The sequence below is a fragment of the Ochotona princeps genome, chromosome 8 (assembly GCF_030435755.1).
Source record: "Ochotona princeps isolate mOchPri1 chromosome 8, mOchPri1.hap1, whole genome shotgun sequence".
NCBI classification, from domain to species: Eukaryota; Metazoa; Chordata; class Mammalia; order Lagomorpha; family Ochotonidae; genus Ochotona; species Ochotona princeps.
Genome location: NC_080839.1, coordinates 10,171,792 through 10,197,737, shown reverse-complemented (window position 1 = coordinate 10,197,737; position 25,946 = coordinate 10,171,792). Strand labels below are relative to the sequence as shown.

The 25,946-nt window shown below is 39.1% G+C and overlaps 1 protein-coding gene across 9 annotated transcripts in view; it reads right to left on the bottom strand.

The window, feature by feature from the left end:
* Positions 1 to 25,946, bottom strand: part of TSGA10 (testis specific 10) — a 130,010-nt gene that overhangs the window by 95,759 nt on the left and 8,305 nt on the right. For 5 of the 9 annotated variants that reach the window (XR_009245926.1, XR_001168404.3, XM_058667535.1 and 2 more), the window contains exons 3-5: positions 12,408 to 12,623; positions 1,456 to 1,521; positions 294 to 461 (exon numbers count right to left, since the gene is read on the bottom strand). Coding sequence is in view for 7 of the 9 variants with exons in the window: in XM_012929526.2 (XP_012784980.2) it covers positions 294 to 461; positions 1,456 to 1,521; positions 12,408 to 12,623 (450 nt within the window). In the remaining 2 variants the exon portion in view is untranslated. Of the gene's footprint in view, positions 1 to 293; positions 462 to 1,455; positions 1,522 to 3,748; positions 3,908 to 12,407; positions 12,624 to 13,032; positions 13,169 to 25,946 lie in introns of all 9 variants that reach the window. The other 4 variants (XM_058667539.1, XM_058667536.1, XM_058667538.1 and 1 more) reach the window with 2 other exon arrangements.

Genomic DNA, 25,946 nt, shown 5'->3' with positions numbered 1-25,946 from the left:
GCAGTACACATCTCTACCTACCATACATCACCACATAACAAAATTAAGTGATTAAGATACAAAATTCTTTCTCTTTTAAAAAGCTTCATCCTAAATTGCTCTGCACTTGTCTGATTTACCGCCGAGCCATTACATACACTCAGGGAACAAACTAAAGGTGGTCTACCACAGCCATCAGGAAGACCTCTGCCCCCAGACTCAAATTAAAATCAATTAATGCCAGATTAGATAAACCAAAGAATAACAGAAGTGTTTGAACAACACACTAAAAGGCAGAAGTTTCCAAAACTTACCCGGGAAGATGGTGATGGGCGCCTTGGACTTTTAGACCTACTTCTGATCATCTTTCTCAAATTTTGAGCTTCACTTTTATAGTAATCTCTGTCTGCTTCTAAAGCTTTGACAAAGGAATCAAGTCTGGAAGGAGATTTATTTTGTGCTTTTTCAGTCTCTAAAATTATCTTCCCAAAGAGGAAAAAAATGAGGTTATTATTTCAACCTAGAGTAATCTTTTCTAAACCAAAAATTTTAAAAAGAGGATCCTTAAAAATATTACTTTTTGTATTTTAAAATTAGAAAATTTTAAAAGTTCCTCATCAATAGCTTTTCAAAAGCATTTATTTAGATGCTTTTCCCTTTTCAGCATTGCTGGCTGTACTGTATTTTAATTAACAGAAAGCATTTCTGAATTCACTCAACAGTTTTGAAGAAAAAAATGATAAAGTTCAGAAGTCAATAAACTTGCCAGTCCATCACAGATTCTTGCAATGGAGTTATTTGTGTTAGGAAAATTTGTGTGCTACTCATAAAGCATCTATTCAAATGTCTAGGTTTTTCCCATAATATTTCAATGAGTGAATACATGAAAGGAATGTTGGGTATTCCACACTTATTTGCATTTTCTAGTGCATTCCCATGAATATTTAATATATCTAGAAACATTTCTTGAACAGCACTGTTTCATCAATCTGGGAGAAATTTACAGTTTCTTTCAGAAAGTGCTTTAAGTATTTTAGGTGATAAAATTGAAACGTTTGAACAGTTTCATTTCAATTGCTGGATAAATAAAGTATATTGCTTGGAATTAAGTTAAAAAATCAATAGCTTCAAAACATTACTAAAGGGCAATAAAAGTTAATGAGTAGGCAAATACATTTTTTTTTGAGATTTAACTTTTTCAGTCATTATTTTAAATCAAGAATCAGTCAAAGGCATTAATAAAATCAAAGCTGTTCTTCCCTTTAGAACAGGAAGCAGTGATTAAACAGAGCATGGAAAGCATCGGTGTGACAGACAGGGACAATCCTGCACCCCTACCGGTGAGTAGTGAGTTTACAAAATCAAACATCGTGATTATTCAACAAAGTTGAGAATCAAAACCCACAAACAGTTTTTGTAGCTTACTAGCCATATTAAAACGATTCTTCAACACTTATTTTTGGAAAATGTACTTACAGATCTAAGTTTTTTTACAGTATCTTCCAATACTATTATGTTATTTTGCTGGCAACTGAGTTCAATCTAAAAATCAAGCAAAGCAGTATATGTTACTTATATTAAAGACGCTTAAACTGATTTAACTGGAAAGACAGCATATATTAAAAAAAAAAAGCACTTAAAAACATGAAGGTAGTGAATGTTCTGAAGAAGCAAATAACCTTCCCATTTTGTTTACCTGCTTTTAGTAGTAAAAGAACCTACAATGAAACAGAGTGTTCCTTGAAATTGCCGGATATTTTGCATGAAAAACTGATTATATTTTACCAAACACTGCCCACAAACTGGAACAATATATTAGCACTAATTTTTTATTAAATTTAATACACTTAATAGATGGGCTTTTAATTGAATTTAATATTATAATTCCAAAGATAATAATGGAAGAAGTAATAAATCAGTGACTGAAATAAAAGTTTTCCCGAATTACCCCATTCAGAATATACTGCTTTCTCCTCTGAATTCCTAAATAGCTTTTTTTCAATCCAACCTAGAAAACATGCTTCAAATCAGTTTTGGGATATTGAACATCCCATCTGAAAGTGTATCTACTTGCAGTCCTATATTTAGTTTATGACTACACTATAAATTCCTAAACAAATGAACATAATTCAAAGCATTTGGCTCTCTGCTACAAATTGGCATATTAATAATATCTTTCAAATTCATCAATAATATACTCATTATTTTAAAATAAAATATGTCCTGAGATTGTCTGCCAGCTTAGATCTGAATTTCCAGGTATTACTGTTCCCCATTTATTTTTTTAGGCCAAGGTTCTATTCTAAGAATTCTCCATAATGGCATTTAAATTCATCAAGTATTAAGGGGTTAATTCTGAACAGATAATATTCAATGTTTTAACTATGTAGACTCTAAAAAGTCATGAGTCTATTCTGAATAACGCATGAATATCCCCATATTAAATTAAGAATAAAGATTCACACTATAAAACAAATATCCAGTATGATATAGTCTCAAAAAAAAGTGCACATACACAACCTAGATACAGACAAAACAGCAAATAAACAGAAGCTAGATTATGCCTAGGTATCAAGGTGTGATTACAATAGATGTTATTTTTTTCGTTGTAATTTTCTATATGGCCTGGAATTTCTATAACGAATGTATTGTTTTTATAATAATAAGCATAACGCTAATTTTACTCTGAAAAACAAATTCAAAACTGGCCCACTTTTCCATCTGTGTGACAACTGTTTCATGAACACACAGTGGTCACACATCTTTCTGTGGCTGGTGATTTCTTTGTATCCACCAAAGGACTTGGTCCCCTTTTGTCCCATCTTATTTAGGTTGTCACGTACTTCCCTGCATCTATAATGCAATTTCCATTCTAATATGGCTGCTGCCCACCTCTTCAAATTGCCCTAATTCTTGAATACACCCAACATTCCACATTCTATTTGGACATCTATTTCTTACAAGTATTTTTTTCTAAGCCAGGCAGAATTCCCATTTTCAATTTTTGTTATTTTCAGTTTTCCATTCCTGACATCCACCCTTTCAATAGCAAAGACATAGTACTTCATCCTGACATAGCACTAATTCTCTCTTTAGAAGACAGACCTCAATAAATCTTTACAACTGATGAGCTCATTGAAATTCAGCTACTTCTGCTTCCCTTAGTCTGGGAACAAGTGCAGTCATCTTTAATTTAAAAAGGAAAATAAGATTAAGAAAACTCTCTCTAATATGGTAATTTTTACAATTAAGACAAAAGCTAAACTCAACTTGTTATTAAACAGTGAATAAAGGATAAGTATTCTTAGAGAAAGTAAGAATACAAAATAATTACCAACAAAATTTATATCATATCTAAGCTGCTTTGAAAGATTCTTCAAATTTTTTTCTTCAAATTTTTAGTAACAACCATTGAAGAAAGATAAATAATTCACAAGTTAAAAATAAACTCAAGCACACTTCAGGCAATACTGCTGGAGAAAATCTTCTACCTAAAGTAGAAAGCCTCATGCATTTAAAGTTTCCATTATTTGACTTTTTTTAGTGATTTAGATTTATTCATCCTTTAGGTAGTCTAATAAGTGGGGTTATTGTATGAAAGCACAAATGTTTTACAGTTCATCATGTAGGCTCTTATATTTCAACTTACTGTAACAAGCAATAACTTTATTAGCCTGATCATTTATTGCATTAAATATTTTATCATATATCACAAACTTAGTATTTTGATGTATTTTTCTAAGACACAGAATCAGAAAGAACAGCATACATCCACTAGTTCACTTCCCAAATTCCTATAACAGCCCAGCTAGGACTGAAGTTAAGATCTGAGACCTTGATCCAGGTCTTGCTTTTGGGCAGCAGATCTGCCACTAAGTCCTTATCCTTGCTGCCCAGGGTCCGCATTAGCTGAAGCCAGGAGCCAGAACTAGAAATCAAACACAGGTACTCTGATTATAGCATGCAGGCATCCTAAAACGTATCTTAACTGCTAGGTCAAGCACCTGCTCCTGCCACAGAAGTCTTGGTTCATTATGCCACAGTGCCAGTATCCAATATGAGAACCAGTTAAAATTCCTATTCTACTTCTAATCCAGCTCTCTGCCAATGTGCCTGGGAAAGCAGTGGATGAAGGCCCAAACACCAGGTAGTCGACCCAGACCAAGCTCCTGGCTCCTGGCTTCAGACTGGCTCACTTTGATCGTTATAGCCATTTAAGAAGTAAACCAGCAGATGGAAGATCCCTCTGTCTCTCCTTTGTAACCCTGCCTTTCAAATAAAAATCATTAAATATGTTAACGGATGTTTAAGAAGTAACAGATGAGGTGGGTATTGTGGAACCCACTGCTTGGGTTGGACCACTGCTTGGACTGCCCACATCCCATATTGTCAGTTCAAATCCCAGCACTTCTACTTCCAATCCGGCATCCTGCTAATACTTCCTGAGGGGCAGCAACAGAACAGAAGAAAATATTTACAAGTACCAGTTGCTTGGCTGAAAAAGAGCTAATATTTACAAAATATCAGAAAGTCAAAAAAAACTCACCAAGAAAAAATAAGCGAGCCAGTTAAGAAATTGGCAAAAGAATTGACTAGTTGGTTCTCAAAAGAAGAAATTCAACTGGCCAATAAACATGAAAAAAAATGCTCAGTATCACAAGGCATCAATAAAGTGCAAATCAAACTACACAGCACTGACACCTCACCCCTTTTAAAATGGCAACTACCAAAGGCAAAGTAATAAATTCTGTGGAGGATGTAGACAGAGAGGAACTTGCACTGTTGGGAATCTGTTAGGACATCCACAACAGAAAACAGAACAGATTTTAAAACAATTAGAAATAAGGAACTGGCATGGTGGTACAGCAAGCTAATGTTTTGCTTGTGGTGCCAGCATCCCATAAGGGATTTTTGTTCTGGCTGCTCCACTTTTGATCCAGCTCCCTGCTAATACCCTGGGAAAGCAGTGGAGGATGGCCCAGGTCAGCTTATGGCCCTTGTACCCACATAGGAGACCCAGAAAAAGCTCTTAGTTCACAAGCTCCGAACTGGCCAACCTCTGGCCATAGCAGTTTTGGGGGAGTGAACTAGTGGCTAGAAGATCTTTCTCTCTGTTTTTCACCCCATTCTGTGTGTAATTTTGACTTTTAAGTAAAATAAATCAATCTTTACAAATTAAAAAAAAACCTACAAACAGAAATGCCATATTATTCAGCAATCCCACTGCTGGGCATATACCCAAAAGACAAAAAAAATCATATCAAAAAGACAACCACAATGTCTATAAAAATCTCTCTTTATAATAATTTGAAACAGATGAATAAAGAAAATGCAATATAAATATACAATGAAATACTTTTCAGACATTGAAAAAAAGATTGAAATCCTATAATTTGCAGCAAAATGGAAGAAACTGGAGGATATCACATTAAGGAAAATATATGGGACACAGAAACACCACACACACATTCTCCCTCCTTTACGGGAGCAAAATAAGCAGAAAAACACCACAAAACTTCAATGTGAACATAGAATGGTGACTAATAAGAGGCTGATGGTGGCAGTGGTGGAAAATGGGGAGCGATACAGAAGAAATCTCAGTCACAAAAACAAGTCATACTTAGATCAAACAAATCAAAGGAATCCCAAGCGGTGTATGTTAGAAAGAATTCAGCATAAACAAGGCTATATTATACGAACAAATAGAAGAAATGAGCTCCAACCTTCTAAATCATAAATTAATGTCAAAGACAGCCACAGCATGGGATCACAGGAGGTAGAGAGTGGTGAGGCAGGGACTAGGGCTACAGAGTCCGTGGTGGAAGCTTAACACAAGAGTCCCGGCCTGAAACTTACTGGAAGGAGTGGCACAAGTGACTACAAATGAAGAACCAGACACCATACTCGATCAATTAAATCCATTAAATCAAGTAATTAAATTTATTAGATAGAATGAATGAACTGAACAGCTCTTCCCTAAAGAGAGGAATCTGCTAATCAGAAGTTCTATCATCAAGAGCAAAAGAAGAGACATAGGCAAAATGAATATTACTGAGGACTCCCCTGCAAAGGAGCAAAACTTTGGCCAACCTCAGAGTTAACTGAGGAATACATCAAGGAAATGGAGGATAAAAACCTTTAAAAATTTGTTATAAATATTCTTACCAACAACAAGAAGCACATGCAAGAATTTAAGGACTATGTCACACAGGAAACAGCAACACACATAATCATGGCAACAATAATCAAGCTGTATTATTAAAAATGAGGGACACAATGGAGCAAATTAAAAATTCAATGGAAAGCCTCAACAACAGAACGAATGAGGCACAAGAAAGAATCTCAGAATTGGAAGACATTTCTTGTGACAACAGTGAAACAATCAAAAAGCTGGAAGTGGAGCTGGATCAAGCTAAAAATCCTATTCAACAGTTAAGAGATACTATCAGAAGGCCAAACAAAGAGTTATGGGAGTTCCAGGAGGCACAGAAAGAGAAACTGGGTTTAAAGATGCATTCAATGAAATAATAAAGGGAAACTTCCCTAATTTGGAGCAAAAATTGGGAAACAAAATAAGGAGGGGCACAGAACTCCCAACAGAGTTCACCAAAAGCAATCTTCATCACAACACATGATATTCAAGCTTTCTTTAGTCAAACATAAGGAAAACATCTTTAAACGTGTGCATGAAAACAATCAGTTGACACAAAGAGGAATGGCAATCAGACTCACAGCTGACCTGTCAGAGGAAACTCTGGAGCGACCACATTCTATAAGAAAAAATTGTTGGCTCAGAATAATGTACACAGCAAAGGTTTCCTTTGTCTTTGAAAATGAAAGAAAATTCTTCCACAGTAAAGAAAAGCTCAAAGAATAGGCCTCGTCCAGACCTGCCCTATAAATGATAAAGGTGTTCTCTTGACAGAGAAAAGGAATAGCACCCACCAAAACCAAAAGCAAATGTGGCAAACATCCAAGTAAAATGACAGTAGAAAACTAAAACAATGAAAAATCCAAGGCTAAATGACAAGACAAAACTACCAACTATCCATGTTAACCCTGAATATAAATGGCTGAAACTCATCAATCAAACATCATAGATCAATGGGACTGGATCAAAAAATAAAACCCATCTATCTGTTGCCTATAGGAGATAGAACTCAACAACAAAGAGCAGCAGAAACTAAATCTCATGGACTTTGATGTTTTAGCTTTTATTCTCATTTCTTCAAAAGTTTTGTTTCTCAGATTCTACACTGACTCATAGATCATTCAGCAGCATCATTTTCTTCAAGAAGGTTCTTGATTTTTTCTCATTTCTTCAGCAACTCATTAATCATTCAGTAGCATGTTATTTAACTTTGCAGCATTGAAAATTCAATTTTGTTGTTGAATTTTGTTTTGTGGCTTTTCATTTAAGCAGATGTATAATAATTGTGTAATGGAGATTATCATATCTAGTATGTATTATGTGAGGATACAATGCAGTATGCATCTCTACTTCCAGATCAAATATGGACTCCCAATGAAACTATTAAATGTATTTTGACAATAGGATGCTGGTCTCTCTGCCATTATCCATATCTACAATGTCAGCATACACTGATATAGAAGAATGATGGACTTATGACTGTTTATGAAGGACTATACTACTGTTATGACATGAGGGAAATCAGCCAGAGAGGGTAGGGGATTTGGGGAGAAGATAAGGGAAATCCTAGAGCCTATGGAACTGCATTATAAAATAATGAAAAATGAATAAAAAAGAATTAGATCTATGAATCATATTAAATTTGTTCTTCTTTAAATAAAAATGTAAATAGGAAAAGAAAGAAAAGGCAGGAAGAGAGAGACAAACATTTTCCATTTGATAGTTCACTTTCCAAAAGGTCAAAACATATTTGTATCCCACATTGGTATCAGAAGCCCAGAAATTCAGGCAATCATCTACTAATTTCCCAGACCTGTTAGTGGATCAGAGGGGAAGAGCTAGGATTCCAGAATAAAATGCTAGTGTTGTAAGTGGTGGCTTAATCCACTACGTAACAACACCAGCCTTAAAACCATGTTGTAATTGGTTTGAATTTGCAGTTTCTAGGTTTTGTGGCAGACTACTAAAAATCAAGAAAAAAATTTTTATCGAGATATAAAAGCAAAGAAACTAAGAGACTGTGTTATTGGTATTGAAAAGACAAAATGGATAAACAAAACCAAAATGAATAAATGAAACCAAAATGGATAAACGAAACTTAACAGTCCACAAATGCACCTGTTTAAATGCTAGTTCAAATCACTGTGGGAAGACCAATTAATTCTACCTCACACTGGAACAAAACGAAATGCCCAAAGTATTAAAAATTAAAAGGGCCAGGCATTCAGCAAAGTGTTAATTTGCTGCATGCGAAATCTGCATTCTACGTTGGAGTTTGAGTCTGAGTTCCGACACTTCTACAGATGAAGATCTATCTCCTCTGTATCTCTGTATTTCCGTCCTATCAAATACATAAAAAACAGTAAGAGTTAAGGAACTTTTTTTTAGTTACTGGGGTGATGAAGCCTTCCTAAGTAGACATGAAAACTCAGAGTAAGCAAATGACTGGCAAATTTTACTACATAGAAATTTCAAATCTTGGTGTAACATGGGTATATAATACACATTTATATTATATGTATATTTCCTACATATATGGAATAAACTGTTGTATGTAAAAACAAAATGGAAATAAATGCATTTATTTTGCATGTAAATATCACTTGAGACGTGACAGAGGAATTCTGCACATATTTTATTAAAGTTCATTTTTGAGCACCAGTGCAAATAAATCCACAATTGGCATCACCTACATCCTATCTGGGTGCCTTTTTGATCCCTGCTCCACTCCCTATCCAGCTCCCTGTTAATGCACTTGGGAAAGCAGAGGACCCCTGCACCTACATGGGAGATCTGAATGAAGTTCCTGGCTCCTGGATTCAGCCTGGCTGAGCCCTGGCTATTGCAGTCATTTGGAAAGTAAACCAGATTTTACAATATTTTTCTGTTTTTCCCTCTGTCTTTCAAAGAAGTAAGCAAATAAATCTCTTTTTCAAAAATTTTATAATGTTTACATAGTTGATCAGGGTGGGAAGGGTCGAGGTTAGGGGAAAGTGGTGAGATCATTGTTTCCACATTGTCTTTATTCTTCTTCCTATATCTGGGAGAAGGGAGGAGATATGAAAGAAGCCGCATCCAACCTCCCAACCACCGCAGTACCCAGGGATGGGGAACAACAACCCAACATCATCCCGGGGTCCCTGGTGTGGAACATGCTCCGAGGGTTCCGCTCAACTGGTTTCAATAGTTCAATAGTTTTGAAATGCTGTTTATCTTGCCAATCCAAGGATGAGGAATTCCAAGGTCCCTTGGCTGACACAGTCCACCTTAGAGTCTCCATTCATCCAGATATATGCTGTCAATGTTTGGCTGGGGTAGCTGACCAACTTGTTCTGCCCGCCTTCTGTCATGCTACTAGATGTCCTCTACAGGCTCCAAGGGATTGCCATATCCTCCATGTGCAACTAGGTGTGCTGTCCACTACTCCATCCAACCACTGAGGAGACCCAGTTCTGACACACAAACTCCATCGTCAGATCACAGATCCTGCAATTATCTCCAAGGTGGGAGTTCTGAGTCCAGCGGTTCAGGTGAGGGCATCCCCAAAGAAACCTTCTCTGAGTGATCCCAGAACTGACAAGGTCCAGCTCTGTCTATTCCCCACATCAGTCTATGTGCACACTAGTAGCCACAATGGCTGGGTCAGTTCTGTCTCCAGCCCCATCTCTTACATAAACCAGTGGATGCTATGGCCCAGCCCAATCCTGCCCACAACACACTTGGCCCTCAGGTACATCAGTGAGAACTGCAGCCTAGTTGGAGCAATCCCATAACTCCCATTAGGCCCACCCTCAGTCCTGGTTCCTGTGATTGCCAGTATGTACAGCAGACTGTTCCAATCTGTTCCACATTCCATTCAGCTGTCATACAGGCCAGTAGGTGTTAAAACGCAGCTCAACCCAACCAACCCTACTATCCAGCCCATACTCATGTCAGCAGCTGCCACCGCCTGTCTAGCCTATCACACTTTCACCCCTCTGGTTCTCACACTCACCAGTGGAAGTTGCAGCCCATTGGAGAGGTGCCCACTGTTTCCCTACCAGGCCCACTCCCAGTCTCAGATCTTGCACTCTTCAGGTGGATCTGCAGTCAAAATTGACAGGATTTGTCCCCAGTCAGGAGACTTGCCAGCTGATGCTGCAACAAAGCCCAACCAGCCTGCACTTACTCTAGCTCATGCGTGCACCAGTGGGAATTGTTGGTTAGCCCAGCCTGACTCTCAACCAACCCAGCTCACATATAGGCCAACAGATATTGTAGCACTACCCAGAATGGTATGCACCCATCCCAGTTCTCACACTCACCAGTGCGAGCAGTGGCCCAGCAGGGGAGCCTCCCTGTAGACCCCTACCAGGTCCACAACCCACTGCCTGAGTCTCGTGTGTGAGTGAGTGCTGTGGTGCAGTCTAAAAGCATGCCCTGCCTCACCTCAGCATCTACCAGTGGGTGTTGCAGCCTAACCCAGCCCAGCCAGCCCCCAGTCGCAGCCTTAATGTGAACTGGCTGGTACTGCAGCACGATGCAGCCTGTCCTGCATCCCATCCTGGTTCTAGGTACTCATGAGTGTTGTCTGTGAGTTCCATGGTCACGCCTAGCTCTGCCCATCACATCCCCCAGCTCTGTTTTTTTTTAAAGATTTATTTATTTTCATTACAAAGACGGATATACACAGAGGAGGAGAGACACAGAGGAAGATCTTTCGTCCGATGATTCACTCCCCAAGTGAGCTGCAACAGCCGGTGCGCGCCGATCTGAAGCCGGGAACCTGGAACCTCTTCCAGGTCTCCCACGTGGGTGCAGGGTCCCAAAGCTTTGGGCCGTCCTCGACTTCTTTCCCAGGCCACAAGCAGGGAGCTGGACGAGAAGTGGAGCTGCCGGGATTAGAACCGGCGCCCATATGGGATCCCGGCGCATTTAAGGCGAGGACTTTCACCACTAGGCCACGCCGCTGGGCCCTTCCCCCAGCTCTTAAGCTAATCATAGCAGTGAGATCACATATCCCCCACAGAATCTGCCCCCAGACCTGGTTCTCTTGTGTGACGGTTAGTGTCATGGCCCAGTCTAATGTGACCTATTCCCTGTTCTGACACTCACTGGCAGGTACTGTGATCTAGCCCTGAGAAGCAGGAGCCTGCCCTAGCTTTAGTGTGCACCAGTGAGTAGTGGTCAGTTGTGGTCCATGCTTACTAACTCAGGTCTTCCAAATGGGCTGGTGCATCAGTATAGAGATCCTCTGGCCTCTCCCCTCTAAACCTCCCGGTCTCTGCCTCCTCGCTTACCTGTAAGTACAGCGGCCTTGTCTATGGAAGTCCCTCAGAAGTCATTCCTCACCTGCAACACACCCCCAGAGCGGTCCTCCCTCACCCTCATCACCCTGTCCCTCTCCCTGATCAATCCACAGTCCCTGTACATAGGAGCATATAGGTTCCCCAGCCCAACCTTCTGGTTTGTGCCACATGTGCTGGCTTGGGACTACATCCCTCCACACACCCAATATCCAGACCTATTCAAAGATCCCCAAGCTTGGTCACCAGCACACCAGGCAGCATGCTAACCTGAGTTTTTCCACTTCCCACCCGGATGCTACCCAGGACCAAACACCTGAGGAAATCTCCGGGCTCACACTGCCTGCCTAGACGTGAGTCCCTAAGTCTCTGCACACCCTGACGGCACTATCCCTGGATCCCTGCAAGCCCCAACCCTCATACCCCATGAGCCAACCACCCTCCAGCTGACACCAGCACTCTTAAAAAATATTTTCATCTACCTGAAAGGAACAGAACAAGAGAGAGAACAAGAGTTAGAGAAAAAGTACAAGAAAAATATTTTCCAGCCACTGGTTCACCTCCCAGATGCCCACAACAGGCAGGGCTGGATAAGGCTGAAGCCAGAAGCCTGGATCTTATTCAGGTCTACTATATGAGTGGCTTGATTCATCATTTGCTTCCTTTCACGACTGGATGAGCAGGAAATCAAACTGGAATCAGATGAACCAGGGCTCTGACAGGGAATATGTGTCCCCCAAGTGGCAAACCAATCACTGCGGCAGACTCTTGCTTCAAGTAAGGAAGCTGAGTGGCCATGAACCAAGGCTCTGAGCCTTGGGAAATCTTTTGACACAAATGCTTAAAAGAAAGAAAAATATGATAAATACCATAATTCAATCCTTCGAAAATCTGAAAAACTTCCAGATTATATAAAAACAACTTTTTCCATTGTATTTAATAATTACATGACATTTAAAGCAGAATTAAAACCACAATCATAAATCTAGTACCTTTGCTTCTTCAAGTTCCTTGTCGGCAATATCCACCACAAAATTTTTCTCTTTTTCTAGTTGCTCTGCTAGTTGGTCAATTTTAATCAATTCTTTACAAAGGTGCTCATTGTGGTTGGTTAAGTCGTCTACTTGACTGCTTACCACCTTCTTACTATCCAAGAGTTTCCTAACATATTCTTCCAAGTCATGATTTTTCTGTTTGAGATCTTCAATCTGTTGTAATAAGAAAGAAAATAATCACATTAAAAGAATCCCTTTGTTTCCTTTTGATGAGAGCAACTAGGTCACTGGAGTCAGGAAGACTTGCTTCTCTGACAAGCACACTTAACCACACACCCTATGTACATTCTCAATTTTGTAGCATATCAACATATTTTTAAATGCATTTTAAATTTTGATGTTTTTATCTTTCAATGTAATTTATGATTTTTATAAACATAAGTTACTATTGATTTCTAACCAAACTATTAGAAAAATGACCAAAGATTTTTATCTTAAATTAAATAATCTTGGTCTTAAATTTTAATAACTCACTAAGAGTTCCTTAAGATTTAATTTCTAATTGTAGTTATCAAAATGTTAATTCTTTAGAAAAGTCCATTTGAACATATTAGTAACTTACTTGACTAAGCTAAATACCAAATCAATCAAGTATTTGCTGACTAATGTGGAAGACCACAGCTTTCCTTCCCAGCCCACTATCAAACCATCAACGGATGAAGAAAGGGGCCTTTTCTATCACGAAGGTATTCAAATGCCTTTAAAGGAAAAAAAACACATTAGACCTACAAAGTAATCATTACATCAAGAACTACATTAAATTTCAAAGTTAGCTTTGGTAGCTGCTCTCAGAGAATTTGTTTTCTTGAGGAAAATCTAATGTAACATATTAAGTATGATCACAGAAATAGCTATGAGGGTGAGTGGTAGCACAAATATTTTTCCACAGTATTTTTCATTGTACAGTTAGCAAAGTTTTAAGTACTCTTTAGTACCTTGAAGAAGATAGCAAAGAAAGTCTCCGTCTTGAAGTATCACAAATGCCTAAATCCCTGATCTCAGTTCTAACAATGTTCTTGTCCTTTTCAAATAATCATAAACATATCTTCCTCCAAACCACCAAAATCAATGTTTTCTTCAAAAATATAAAATTTATTCATAATTTGGTAGTATATCAAGAATATTCTAAGTAAAGGTCATAAATTTCTTTTAACTAAATACACTAAAATGCAATTTTTCATGAAAAATAAACACACACCAAGAAGCCTGGTAGAAGTAATTTAATTCAATTCTTTCTTCAGCATTTTGTATGGCACGCTAACTTACCAATTTAGAGGTAAGAATTATCAAAACTACAAAATGAGGAATTTGAACACATTTTTAAAAAGAAAAAGGGAGTCTACAAATGTGCTATTTCATTGGTAGAGTCTTTTACCAAAACTATCTTGAATTGCAGGAATACTTCAACTCACTTGTCTTTTGGTCTCCTCTCATACAGGGCTGAAAAAGCTTCTAAAATTTGAGGTCACTCCTTTTTAATGTCATAGTTTACTATCATTCTAAGAATAAGATTTTCTTTTTTATTTTTTTTAAAGATTTACTTATTTTTTACTGGAAAGGCAGATTTATAGAAAGGAGGAGAAACAGAAAGATCTTCCGTCCACTGATTCACTCCCCAAGTGGTTGCAATGGCCAGAGCTGAGCTGATCTAAAGCCAAGAACTTTTGGGTCTCCCACACAGATACAGGGTCCCAAGGCTTTGGGCCATCCTTGACTGCTTTCCCAGGTCACAAGCTGGGAGCCGGATGGGAAGTGGAGCAGCCAGGACACAAACTGGCATCCATGTGGGATATTGACACAAACAAGGATTTAGCCACTGAGCCATCATGCCAGCCCAAGAATAAGATCTTTAAAATGTTATCTGTGACCCCAGCCCGATTAGCCTGTCCAGACTAACTTCTCACCATTCCAATTATTTATCTAACCTCCAGTCACACTATGGAAAACAAGTTAAACTCATTTATAAACTTATTTTGGGGAAATTATTTAAGTGTTGCAGATTGTATATCCAGAACTCTCTTTATCAGACTCCTCGTGGAAAAAAAATTAATTCAGACGTCAGTTTCGGAAAAATACTTATTTTGGTTGGTTTGTTGGTTTGTATTTAAATGTTTATGTATTTTAATCCACTTGAAAAGCGAGAGAAAGATATGTTCCATCTGCTGGTTCATTCCCTAAATATCTACAACAGCCAGGGTTGGATAGTCAAAGCCAGGAGTCAGAACTCCATCTGGGTCTCACACTTGGATAGCAGGGACCCAAGAACCTGAACTGTCCCCTGCTGACTCCTAGGACACAGACACAGGAAGCTGAACCAGAAGCACAGGGATCTGAGCCAACACGAGAGTCAGACATCCCAAAACATAAACTTAACCCACTGCACCATAACCACCTCTCTAAAAATACTTCCTTTACATATCCGTATTTCACCCTAATGAGTATCAACTGCCTGATATATCCTTTTTGCCTCTGTTTCCAATTCGTTAAAAGCTGAATCTGCAGCCCAACACTAGTAACTTGTTCAGCAACTGTGTGCAATGATCTGTTACTCTCATCCCATGGTTTCACTAAGTCTCTCTGTTTTCCCCTAGCCTAACAAACGACAGGTTGCAGCATGAAAAAAATAAATTACAATTTATCTATGTACTTTTTTTGTTTTGGTTTTTAGTTTCTAACATGTCACGATTCTCAGCAAAGAAAGACACTAATAATGTTTGTTAATATACTACTATACCAAGAAAGGTTAAGCACTTCTCCTATTCACACAAGAGGTCTTCAAAGAGTTCATGGACAACGCATATTATGAAAAACTATGCACAGATTTTAAAACTTTATACACAAAAATAAAATAATTTTTAATCCCATGTTCCATAAGCTTTTTGAAGCACCCTCGTACATGCTACCATAGCTTGTTACATAGATTAATCCCGGCATATTGTGTAAGACGGCATTAAAATCAATTTTGTTCAGGGGCCAGTGTGGTGTGGTGTACTGTAGGTTAAACCATGACTAGCAACTTCATCAGCCATATCAGAAGGCCAGTTCTAGTCCTAGTTATTCTGCTTGATCAAGTTCATTGCTAATGTACTGGAAGAGAAGTGTTTAGGCCTCTGCCACCCATGTGGGAGATTAAAATGGAGATCCTTGCTCTAGCTTCTGCAGGGTGCATATCTAGATTTTGCTACCATTTAGGAAGCAAACCAGAGGATGGAAGATCACTATCTCTCCCCATCACTCTGCCTTTCAAATGAATGAATGCATGAATTAAATTTTAAATCATTTGTTCATTTCCCTATCCCTGCAATAAATTCTAAGCAACTTAAGGAATCAAACCTCTCATCTATCAATGTCTAAAATCTAAATCCTTTATTACACATCTTGCACATAATTATTGTTACATAAACAAATAATGAATCAGTAAATCAACACTCCCTTCACCTCTGACATCAAATTCACCTTTACTCAGCTCCAAGCAATTTATACAAAGTTGTCTACAAAAACAGAATGTGGGCTTTGGATTTTAGTAAGTTGGACTTAAATTTTATTGCACATCTTTACCAGTTATGTGACCTTGGGCAATCTACTGTCTTTTGGATCCTTTGAGATTCATTTGACTTCAAAAAAGCCAATGAGAAACTATTGAGTCTCACTTGCTAAATGGAGAGAAAATTTCCAAAATCGTACAGATTATAAAAGCTCAAGTAAAATTTCTGGCAGGCAGTAAGTGCCCCAAAATAATGGTTTTTAAGATGTATTTATTTTTATTGGAAAGACAGATACACAGAGAGTACGAGAGACAGGAAGATCTTCTGTCTGCTGGTTCACTTCCCAAATGGGGCAATGGCTGGAGCTGAGCCAATCCGGAGCCAGGAGCCAGAAGCTTCCCCTGGGTCTCCAACGCAGGTGCAGGGTCCCAAAGCTTTGGGCTGTCGTCGACTGCTTTCCCAGGCCACAAGCAGGGAGCTGGATGGGAAGTGGGGCCACTGGGATTAGAACCGGCACCCATATGGGATCCAGGCGCATTCAAGTGTAGTTTAACCATTTTGGGGTCCCAAAAATGATTTTTTCAAAAAAAACTTTTTAATAAATTCTCAAATGCAAATGAATAATTGCACTTTAAATATAGCATAGCTATTGCACTATAATTGCAAAGTGTACATATTTTTCTATGCCATTTTCTCACCTATACAGATTGACCTACCAGCTAGAGAAACTGCTCCATCAACAAAGATCACTCTCTTACTACCCCTACAAATTATAGCCTCTACCTTCCCATTCTCAACTCTTAATAATCATGAATCTGTATAATTTTGTCACTTTGAGAATATGTAAATAAAATCCTACAGTATGAGGCCCTGCACAGTAGCCTAGTGGCTAAATCCTCGCCTTGCATGTGCCAGCATCCCACATGGCTGGTGATTCATGTCCCAGCTGCCTACTTCCCATCCAGCTCCCTGCTTGTAGCCTGGAAAGCAGTCAAGGATGCCCCAAAGCCTTGGGACCCTGTACCCATGTGAGAGGCCTGGAAGAAGTTCCTGGCTCCTGGCTCCTGGCTTCAGATCAGCTCAGCTCTGGCCATTGCTGCCACTTATGAAGTGAACCAGCAGATGAAGATCTTTCTGTCTCTCCTCTCTATAAATTTGACTTTCGAATAAAAAATAATAAATAAAAAGATAAATCCTATAGTATGAGACTGACTTTTTTTATTCAGCACAATGCCCTTGAGATCCAGGCTGTTACATAGACCAACAGTTCGTTCTGTCTTGCTGATATCCCCTTGGTATGGGTTACTGCAGTTCACTCATTCTCTGACATGGAAAACCCTTGGTTTTTCCTGTTTGGGATTATAACAAATTAAAACGCTGTATATGACTGTGCATAGATTACTTAATAGCTCCGACTAGTCTCAATTTCTCTGGAATAAACACCCAGGAGTGCTTAGGGTAAATCTGATTAGTTTTACCAAAACAACAGAGAAACTACTTTTCAGAGTGGCTTATTTAGTTTCCCATTCCCACCAGGAATGTATGGGAATTCCAGTTTCTTGTCTTCTTGCCAATATTTGGTACTGTTGTCAATTTTTATTTCAGTGATTCTTATTCAACTGTATTGCTATTTCATTGTGACCTTAATATGCATTTCCCTGATGCTTGCAGATCATATCTTTTATATTAAACATGCAGTCTTCTATACGACATCTTCTATGTGTCTTGCCATTTTTTTTTAGGATGTATTTATTTTTATTGGAAAGGAAGGTCAGATTTACAGAGAGAAGACAAGACAGAGAGAAAGAGCTTCCATCCATTGGTTCGCTCCCCAAATGACTGCAACCAGAGCTGAGCCAATTCGAAGCCAGCAGTCAGTAGCCTTTTCCAGGTCTTCCACATGGGTGCAGGGTCCCAAGGTTTTGGGTCATCCTCTACTGCTTTGCTAGGCCACAAACAAGGAGCTGGATTGAAAGTGGAGCAGCTGGGACACTAACTGGCACCCATATGGGATCCTGGTGCTGGCAAGGTGAAGATGAAGCCATTGAGCTGTTGCACCAGGCTCCATTGTTAATGTTTTCATTGGACTGCACTGTTCAATTTTGAAAGTCCTTCGTATAAAATAATGCAATTTTTTCAGCATATATGTGGTTTGTAGTTTGTCTTTTCATCACCTTATTAGGCATTTCTGCGAATCAACAGAAATGAATTCTGAAAATGTTTAAATTACCAATTTTTCCTTTTATGAATCATGCCTTTTGTATAAGACTTCTTCATGGTTGAGTTCTCTTCACAAAGTCTGTTGTCCTGAAAGTTTTCTCCATTGTTACCTTCAAAAGTGTACACAATTTGACAGAGGCATGATTTGTTAGTAGATGTTTACCTTTTAGCTGCTAAGATATCCAATTACTCCATTACCAGTTATTAAGAAGACCTCTTCCCCACCACCCCATGAGTTGTGTCTACTACTCGGGAGAAAAAAAGCATTTGGCCTTTGTATAGGACTCTGACTTCTCCAGTCTTAACTTCTGTAATTACATACAGTAAGTGCTGAGATCAGAAAGTTACTCTTTTCATTTTCTTCTTTTTCAAACTCTTTTTGCTGGAATTATGATGGATAACGTACCAAATCTCAAATCTATATGCTTTCTATGTTTTCTGTTTTCTCCAATTTATGACCATGATTCTTTCTTCTTTTGTGTTACTCTTCAGTGGTTTCAGCTTTCAGAGTATAAGCTTGTATCTGTTATATTTACAAGGTATTTCATGCTCTATTTCAATAGCCATAAACGCTGCTTATATAAAATTTTGATTGCATATGTATCTAAAAGAATACAATGTTTACCCAGTGATCTTATTCAACTCATTTGTAAACTAGTTTTTGTATTGAAGCTTTCACACAATTTTCTAGATCATGTCCTCTCCAAATGGACATTTTTATTGCTTCATTTTAAGTCAATGTGCCTTTCAATCTTTCAACTAAACTGTATTCACCATATCTGAAATTTTACAGCTCCTCTGTGTCAATCGGTGTCTTTCAATGGGTGCATTTAGATTATGTTTTATGGATTTATGTATGACAAAGCTTGATTTCCTTCTTTGTTCTGTTTTCTTCTGTCTTTTCCTGTCTTCTTGTAGTTTTTAGGAACAACTTTTAGAAATCCATTTCTCTTACGATTTTTTAAAATCACTTTCTGTATCTTTTGAAATGGCTTCCTGAAGTATTACTTTATACTATATATAACATATCACAACCTACATTTTACCAGTCCGTGATTATACTCCTTCCTTTCCCTATGTCTCTTCACTGTCCATTAATAATCATCTTAAATATGTTCTCCATATATTAAGAATCACATTTAATAAACAGGTTGCATTTATTCATATTCTTTTCTCTACATCATATATGTCATCTTTTTTCCTTATTAAATACTATTTCAGAGATTCTTTCATTTATCAATTCCTTTCCGGTCAAAAAAAAATTTCCTTATTTTTCTTTTAGGGCCTGTTAGCAACAAATTCTGTTTTTCTGATTTCACAACATTATGATCTTCTTTCCATTCCTCAAAGATACTTTTTTCTGATATAAAATAAACTTGATAGTTCTTTCTTCAAAAAAAAAAACCACATTTTTTGAAAAGCAGATTTTTAAAAAATTATTATTATTTATTATTTAACTTCATTAATTATATTGTATTATGTGACACAGTTACATAGATACTTGGGTTCTCCCCACCCCTCCCCAAACCCTCCCACCATGGTGGATTCTTCCACCTTGTTGCATAACCACAGCTCAAGTTCAGTTGAGATTCCCCCATTGCAAGCGTATACCAAACATAGAGTCCAGCATCTTATTGTCCAGTCAAGTTCAACGGCTTCTTAGGTATACCCTCTCTGGTCTGAAGACAGAGCCAGCAGAGTATCATAGGAGAGGAGAAACAGAGACTTTAATGGTTCACTCCCTAAATCCCAAATGGCCACAATGGCCAGAGCTGAGCCAATCCAAAGCCAAGAGCCAAAAGCTTGTTCTGGATCTCCCACCTGAGTGTAGAAGCCATCCTTTGCTGCTTCCCCAGGCCATGAGCAGGGAACTGGATCACAAGTGGAGCAGTCAGGACACAGAACAACACCCAAATGGGATGCCGGCACTTGAAGGTGGAGGATTAACCTGTGAGCCACTGCACCAAACCCGACAGATATTTTTTTTTTCTTAACACATAAAAATTGTTGTTTTTAAAAGAGGTGCTCACAAGTAATGCATCCTCTCTGGATGCTTTCAGGGTTTATGTCTTCAAGTTTTCAGAAGTGTGATTATAAAGTGTCAGTGTGTATTCCTTTGGGCAACTGCTGTCAGATGTTTATTCACTTTCATCTGTTTTTTTCTTTTGTGTGAAGCTTGCAGAAACCGTGGTCCTCATTTCTTCAAATACTTTTTTATAGATCACTCGATTGCTTCTCTTTCTGGAATTCCAGGGATTCAAATGCCAGTTGTTGCTGTTGTTTCTTTTTCTCTCTTTTATTTGAAAGGCAGGACAACAGAGACTGAGGGATCAACCTTGCATACCCTGGTTTACTCCCCCAGTAGTAACAATGGCCAGGGCTGGGACAGGAATTCCCTGGGGTCTCCCATGGGAGGGGCAGGGGCCCAACAATATTTGGGCCACCTTTTGATGCTTTCCAGCCAGGTGCATTAGCAGGCGGCTGTATAAGAAGTGGAGCAGCCAGGACAGAACATGATGGCCTAGTGGCTAAATCCTCACCTTGCATGCACTGGGATCCCATATGGGCACCGGCTCACATCTGGCACTCCACTTGCCATCAGATTCTCTGCTTGTGGCCTGAGAGGGCAGTGGAGGACAGCCCAAAGCCTTGGGACCCTGAGCCAGTGCAGGAGACCCAAAGGAAGCCCCCGGTTTTGGATTGGCTCAGCCCCGGCTGTTTTGGCCACTTGAGGAAACCAGCATATCGAAGATCCTTCTCTCTTCCTCCTCTCCGTAAAAAGGGGAGCCGCCAGACCCTAATAGGCACCCCAATACCAACTCCAATGTTGCAAGCAGGAGCTTAATCAACTGTGCCACAATACTGTCCCCCCTCCCCTGTACCAGTTCTGTTATACTTCCTACTGTCCCTGAGGCTCTAGTCACTTTTTTCAACCTATTTTCTGTTGTCCAGATTAACTAACTTCTGTTTCCTATTCTAACGTTCACAGATTCACTCCCCTCTGCTCTCCATTCTTTTTTTTATATTATTTGAAGATTCATTTTTATTTGAAAGGCAGAGATACAGAAAGAAGCAGAGACAGAGGAAAAAATCTTCCATCCACTGGTTCATTCCTCAAATGGCTGCAACAGTTGGAGAAGAACTGATCCAAAGCCAGGAGCCAGCACCTTCTTCCAGGTTTCCCATGTGGGTGCAGAGTCCCAAGGCCTTGGACCATGCCCAACTGCTCACACACCATTAAGCAGGGAGCTGGATCAGAAGTGGAGCAGCTGGGACATGAACTGGATCCATAAGGGATGCTGCTGCTTGAAGGTGGGTTAGACTGTTGGCATTGGCCCCTCCAATCTTTTGTTTCAGAATATTTAAGGCTTTGTCTCTGTAAACACTTTTTGTAAGAAAAGTTATCTTCTTAACTATCATTAAGTGTACAATTCTTTGACATTAAGTATATTCAATGTATACAACAATCGCCATTGTCTGTTTCCAGAATTTTCATGATCCCCCTCTAAAAACTCTTTACTCAAGAAACAGCAACTTGGTGTGAGTTTCCCTAAGTGTAATAAAACAGGATTTTGTGTATGTGTGTGTCTGGCTTATCTTATTTTGTATAATGTTTTCAAGGTTCATTTATGTGAGACCACATCTTAAAGCTTGGTAGTACTGCACTGTAGTGCATATCACGTTATCACATTGTGTTATTCATTCATATACTGATGGACACGAGTTGGCTTCACCTTTGGCTATTGTAAACGTTGCTATCAGTATCTGTGCACATGTTCAAGTCTCTGCTTCAATTCTCCAGGGAGGATCCAGGAGTGAAACAACTGCATCATATGGTTACCTGATCTGTAACATTTTAAAGAAACATCAAAATGGCTGTAGCACCTTACATTCCCCTGAGCAACACTGAAGTGTTCCAGTTTCTTCACATCTCCTACTCCCTACTCATTTTTTTTTTTTACACTGATAGCCAAGCCATACTAACGGGCATGAAGTGGTATATTATAGTAGTTACAATTCACATTTCCTTAATGGGTGGTGATGTTGAGTATCTTTTCACATAGTTGATGGTCATTTGTAAATCTTCTTAAAGAAATGGTCTATTCAAGTTTCTGTCCAATTTCAAATTGGATTACTTCTTAAAAAAAAAAAAATTTATTTGAAAGGCAGTGACTGAGACAGCCATGATTAGGATAAGCAAGAGCCAGGAGGCAGGAATTCCACCTGAATCTCCCACATGGCAGAATTCCAAGTACTTGGCCGTCACATGTTTCCTCCCAAGGCATGAGCAGGACACTGAATCTGAAATGCAGAGTAGCAGGACTTCAGCAAGGCACTTAATCTCACTGGGCCAAAATAGCCGCTGATTTTGTTTCTTGATTATTAACAACTGTTTTTAAAACCTGCATATTAAGGGGCTTAGCAAAGACATGATTTGGAAATGTTTTCTCCCATTTATTTAATACTTTCAAAAGAGGTTTTAGATTGGTGGGAAAAAAAAGTCAGGAAGTAAGAGGTCCCATAGTACCCTTTTCCCCTATTTTATTTTGTGCTACTATCTCAGTATATCTCCTATTTATATATTTTGCTTTCAAATAAAAAAAATACTAGCACATTACTAAGGCTCACAGTTTATACCAGGCCTCACTGTTTGTGCTGGATTTTGTGGGTCTTGATAAATGTAGAGTGACATATGAATGAATCAGTCAGTATGTCATACAGATTAGTTTAACTGCCCTAAAAGTTTGTGTATTCATCCCTTCTTACTCCCAAATCCCTGAAAATTAGTACTCTTTTCCCAGTATCTACAGTCTCTTTGAAGTGTGATATGTAAGTGGAATTTTCATTTTCTTTCACTTAGCAATATACTTTCAAAGTTACTCCATGCCTTTTTTGTAACTTCAAAGTTGATTCCTTTTTATCACTGAATACTATCCCATCCTATAAAAGCTATCAAAGTTTGTTTATTTAGCTACTATTGAAGGCTATCTTAGCTGTCTTCAGATTTTGGCAATTGTAGTAATGCTATTACAAACATTTGTGTGCAAATTTATATAGCACTATATACACACATATATACACATATGTATAAATACACACACACATGTATGTGTATATGTATGTATATATATATATATATATATATATGGCAGAGTTAGAAGAGACAGATATCTTCCATCCGCTGGTTCAATCCCAAATGGCCACAAAGACTAGAACTAGGCCAGTCTGAAGCCAAGAGCTTCTTCTGGGTTTCCCATGTGCGTGATCTTCCACTGCTTTCCCAGGCACATTAGTGCGAAGGTACACTGGATGAGCAGCAGCAAGTACTCAAACTGGCGCCCACAGGAGACACCAGCACCACAAAGGGATGCTTACCATACTATGACACAGTATGGTCCCTATGCAGATTTTTGTATGAGCCAGCTGTAATTTTAGTTCTTAAATTCCATTAGGTTGTTTATAACCTTCATTTTTTGGCTGAGACTTTTATTGTTCCTTTGTTTGAAACATGCCTATAGTTATTTATTAAGCAGTTATAGGATTGTTTTAATTTTTTTTTCAGGTAACTGTTTCACTTCAGTGTTTGGCTGATTTGTCTTTTCTCAGCTATTTCTGAATCCTGGCATGAGTGATTTTTTATTGTGACCAACAGACTGTTAAGGCTCTCATCTTTGCTTTTAGTTGGCCTCTTACAACACGGCTCTTGAAGCAAAAGGGGGGACGCTGCCTCCTTAGTGCTAGGAAGGAACAGAAGCCCAGTTTCTCCACCTGGCCTCAGTAGACACCTGAGAGTGAGGCTCCTTGTTACAACTAGGCAGTGTGGAAGTCCAGGCTCCCCTCCAGGTCTCTACTGTCACCATCAAAACAGGAAAAGCAAAGGAACTTCCTTACTGCTCCCTATGTTGTCTTCTACTGACAACATGAGTGTGTAGCCTTGCTACTCCTGAGGTGGTAACACCCCTGCTCAGCAACAGGACTCCTGATACCACCTCTTCCTGTTTTCCTACAGGATAGGGGAAGAAGTCCTGACTACCCAGGAGACACTGGCTTCCTATATGCCTTCCTCAGTACCACCCAGGTTAGGCATAGAAGACAGAAATATTTGGGGTGAGGTGTGGGGGCCATTGTTAGACTCTAGCAAGGGTAGAAGCATAGGCCTTCTACTTGGCCTTCAATGGCAGGAATAGGGCTGCAGTTTTCTTCTATAGTCTTGATTTGGGCTGGCAGTTACTGTCTAAATGTTGTCTCCCTTATTAGAGTGTCCCTTTCATGGTCCTGGCAAAGAGAATGGTTTTCTGAGGTCTGTTTTCCTGTACTTGCTATCATTTCCACTTGTCAGTTTTTCCAGCACCCCATCTGGGACAAAAAAGAAAATCCAGGAACTCAGTAGCATGTTGTTCTCTGTGTCTTGTAGTTCCTAGTCAGTCTTCATTCTCTACTTCCAGAGTACTTTCTGTTTTATATACAAAGTTCAGAGCTTTCAGGCATATTTAGCAGAGGAAATAAGTCCACTCCATTGTCATCTCTTTCAATAGTTTATTGACAGTTATACCACACATGAGATATCATGAGAACAGAAACAACACTAAGTCTGGAATTTAGAGAGCAAAGTTCAAATACCAGCCAACATGAGAGTTCAGAGAAATCCAAGCTGTCGGTCATCAGCTCAATATCACAAACATTTAACCTGCTGGAACCTCAGCTTCCCAGTCTATAAATGGAAACACCATCACTACTTCAAAAGCTTAGAAATGATTAATTAAGATTCTTTACTTAAAAGCATCTAATACGAAACTTGGCATAGTTTACACTCACTCTGATTCCATGTTTATCAAAATGGGTAAGATAAAACAGAATGGTTTAGACTCAAACGAGCTGTGAACTAATCATTTATATCATCTTATTTTACAAGTTTTGTTTATTTTTGTTTAATTGAAAGGCAGAGCAACAACACAGGGAGAAGCACAGAGAGTTCTCCCATCCAATGGCCTACTTTCCAAATGCCTACAGCAGCCAGGGCTCGGCCAGGCAAAACTAGGAGACCAGAACTCCAACCAGAGACCCAAGTACTGGAGTCAGCACCTGCTGCCTGCCAGGGTGAACGTCTGCAAGCTGGACTAAGGTGGTGACTCAAATTCATGACCCCAACATAGAACGTGGGTTCTTATGCAGCATTTTTTAAAAATATTTTATTTGAAGATCAGAGTTATACTGATAGAGGGAGAGACAGACAGATATCTTCCATCCACTGGTTCACTCCCCAAATGTCCTCAACAGTCAGAGCTGTACTGATCTGAAGCTGGGACCAGGAGCCATTTCCAGGGCTCCCACATTAAGCACAAGGGCCCATGGCCTTGGGTCATCCTCCACTGCTCCCCCAGGGCTTAAGCAGGGAGTTGGATGGGAAGTGGAGCAACTGGGTCATGAACCAGCACCTATGTGGGATGCCAGCACCAGGAGGTAGAAGACTAGCTTGCTAAGCTACCATGCAGGCTCCAGGGGTGTCCCATGCAGCATCTCAACCCCTCCCATCCATCTTTTTGTTTTTATTTTTGTGGTTGTTGCTGCTGTTTGTTTTTGATGGTTCCAAGAGGTTTTTTTTTTTTACTTTTTCCATTTTTTTTATTATATTTTTGGCAATCTTTATATAGTTAATTAGGGTAAACAGGTTCGAGGGCTACAGGAAAGTAGTTAAGACCATTATTTCCACACTGTTTCCTTCATGTATCTGAGGTAAAGCGGGTTTTAAGGGAGAAGCCCCAACCAATTT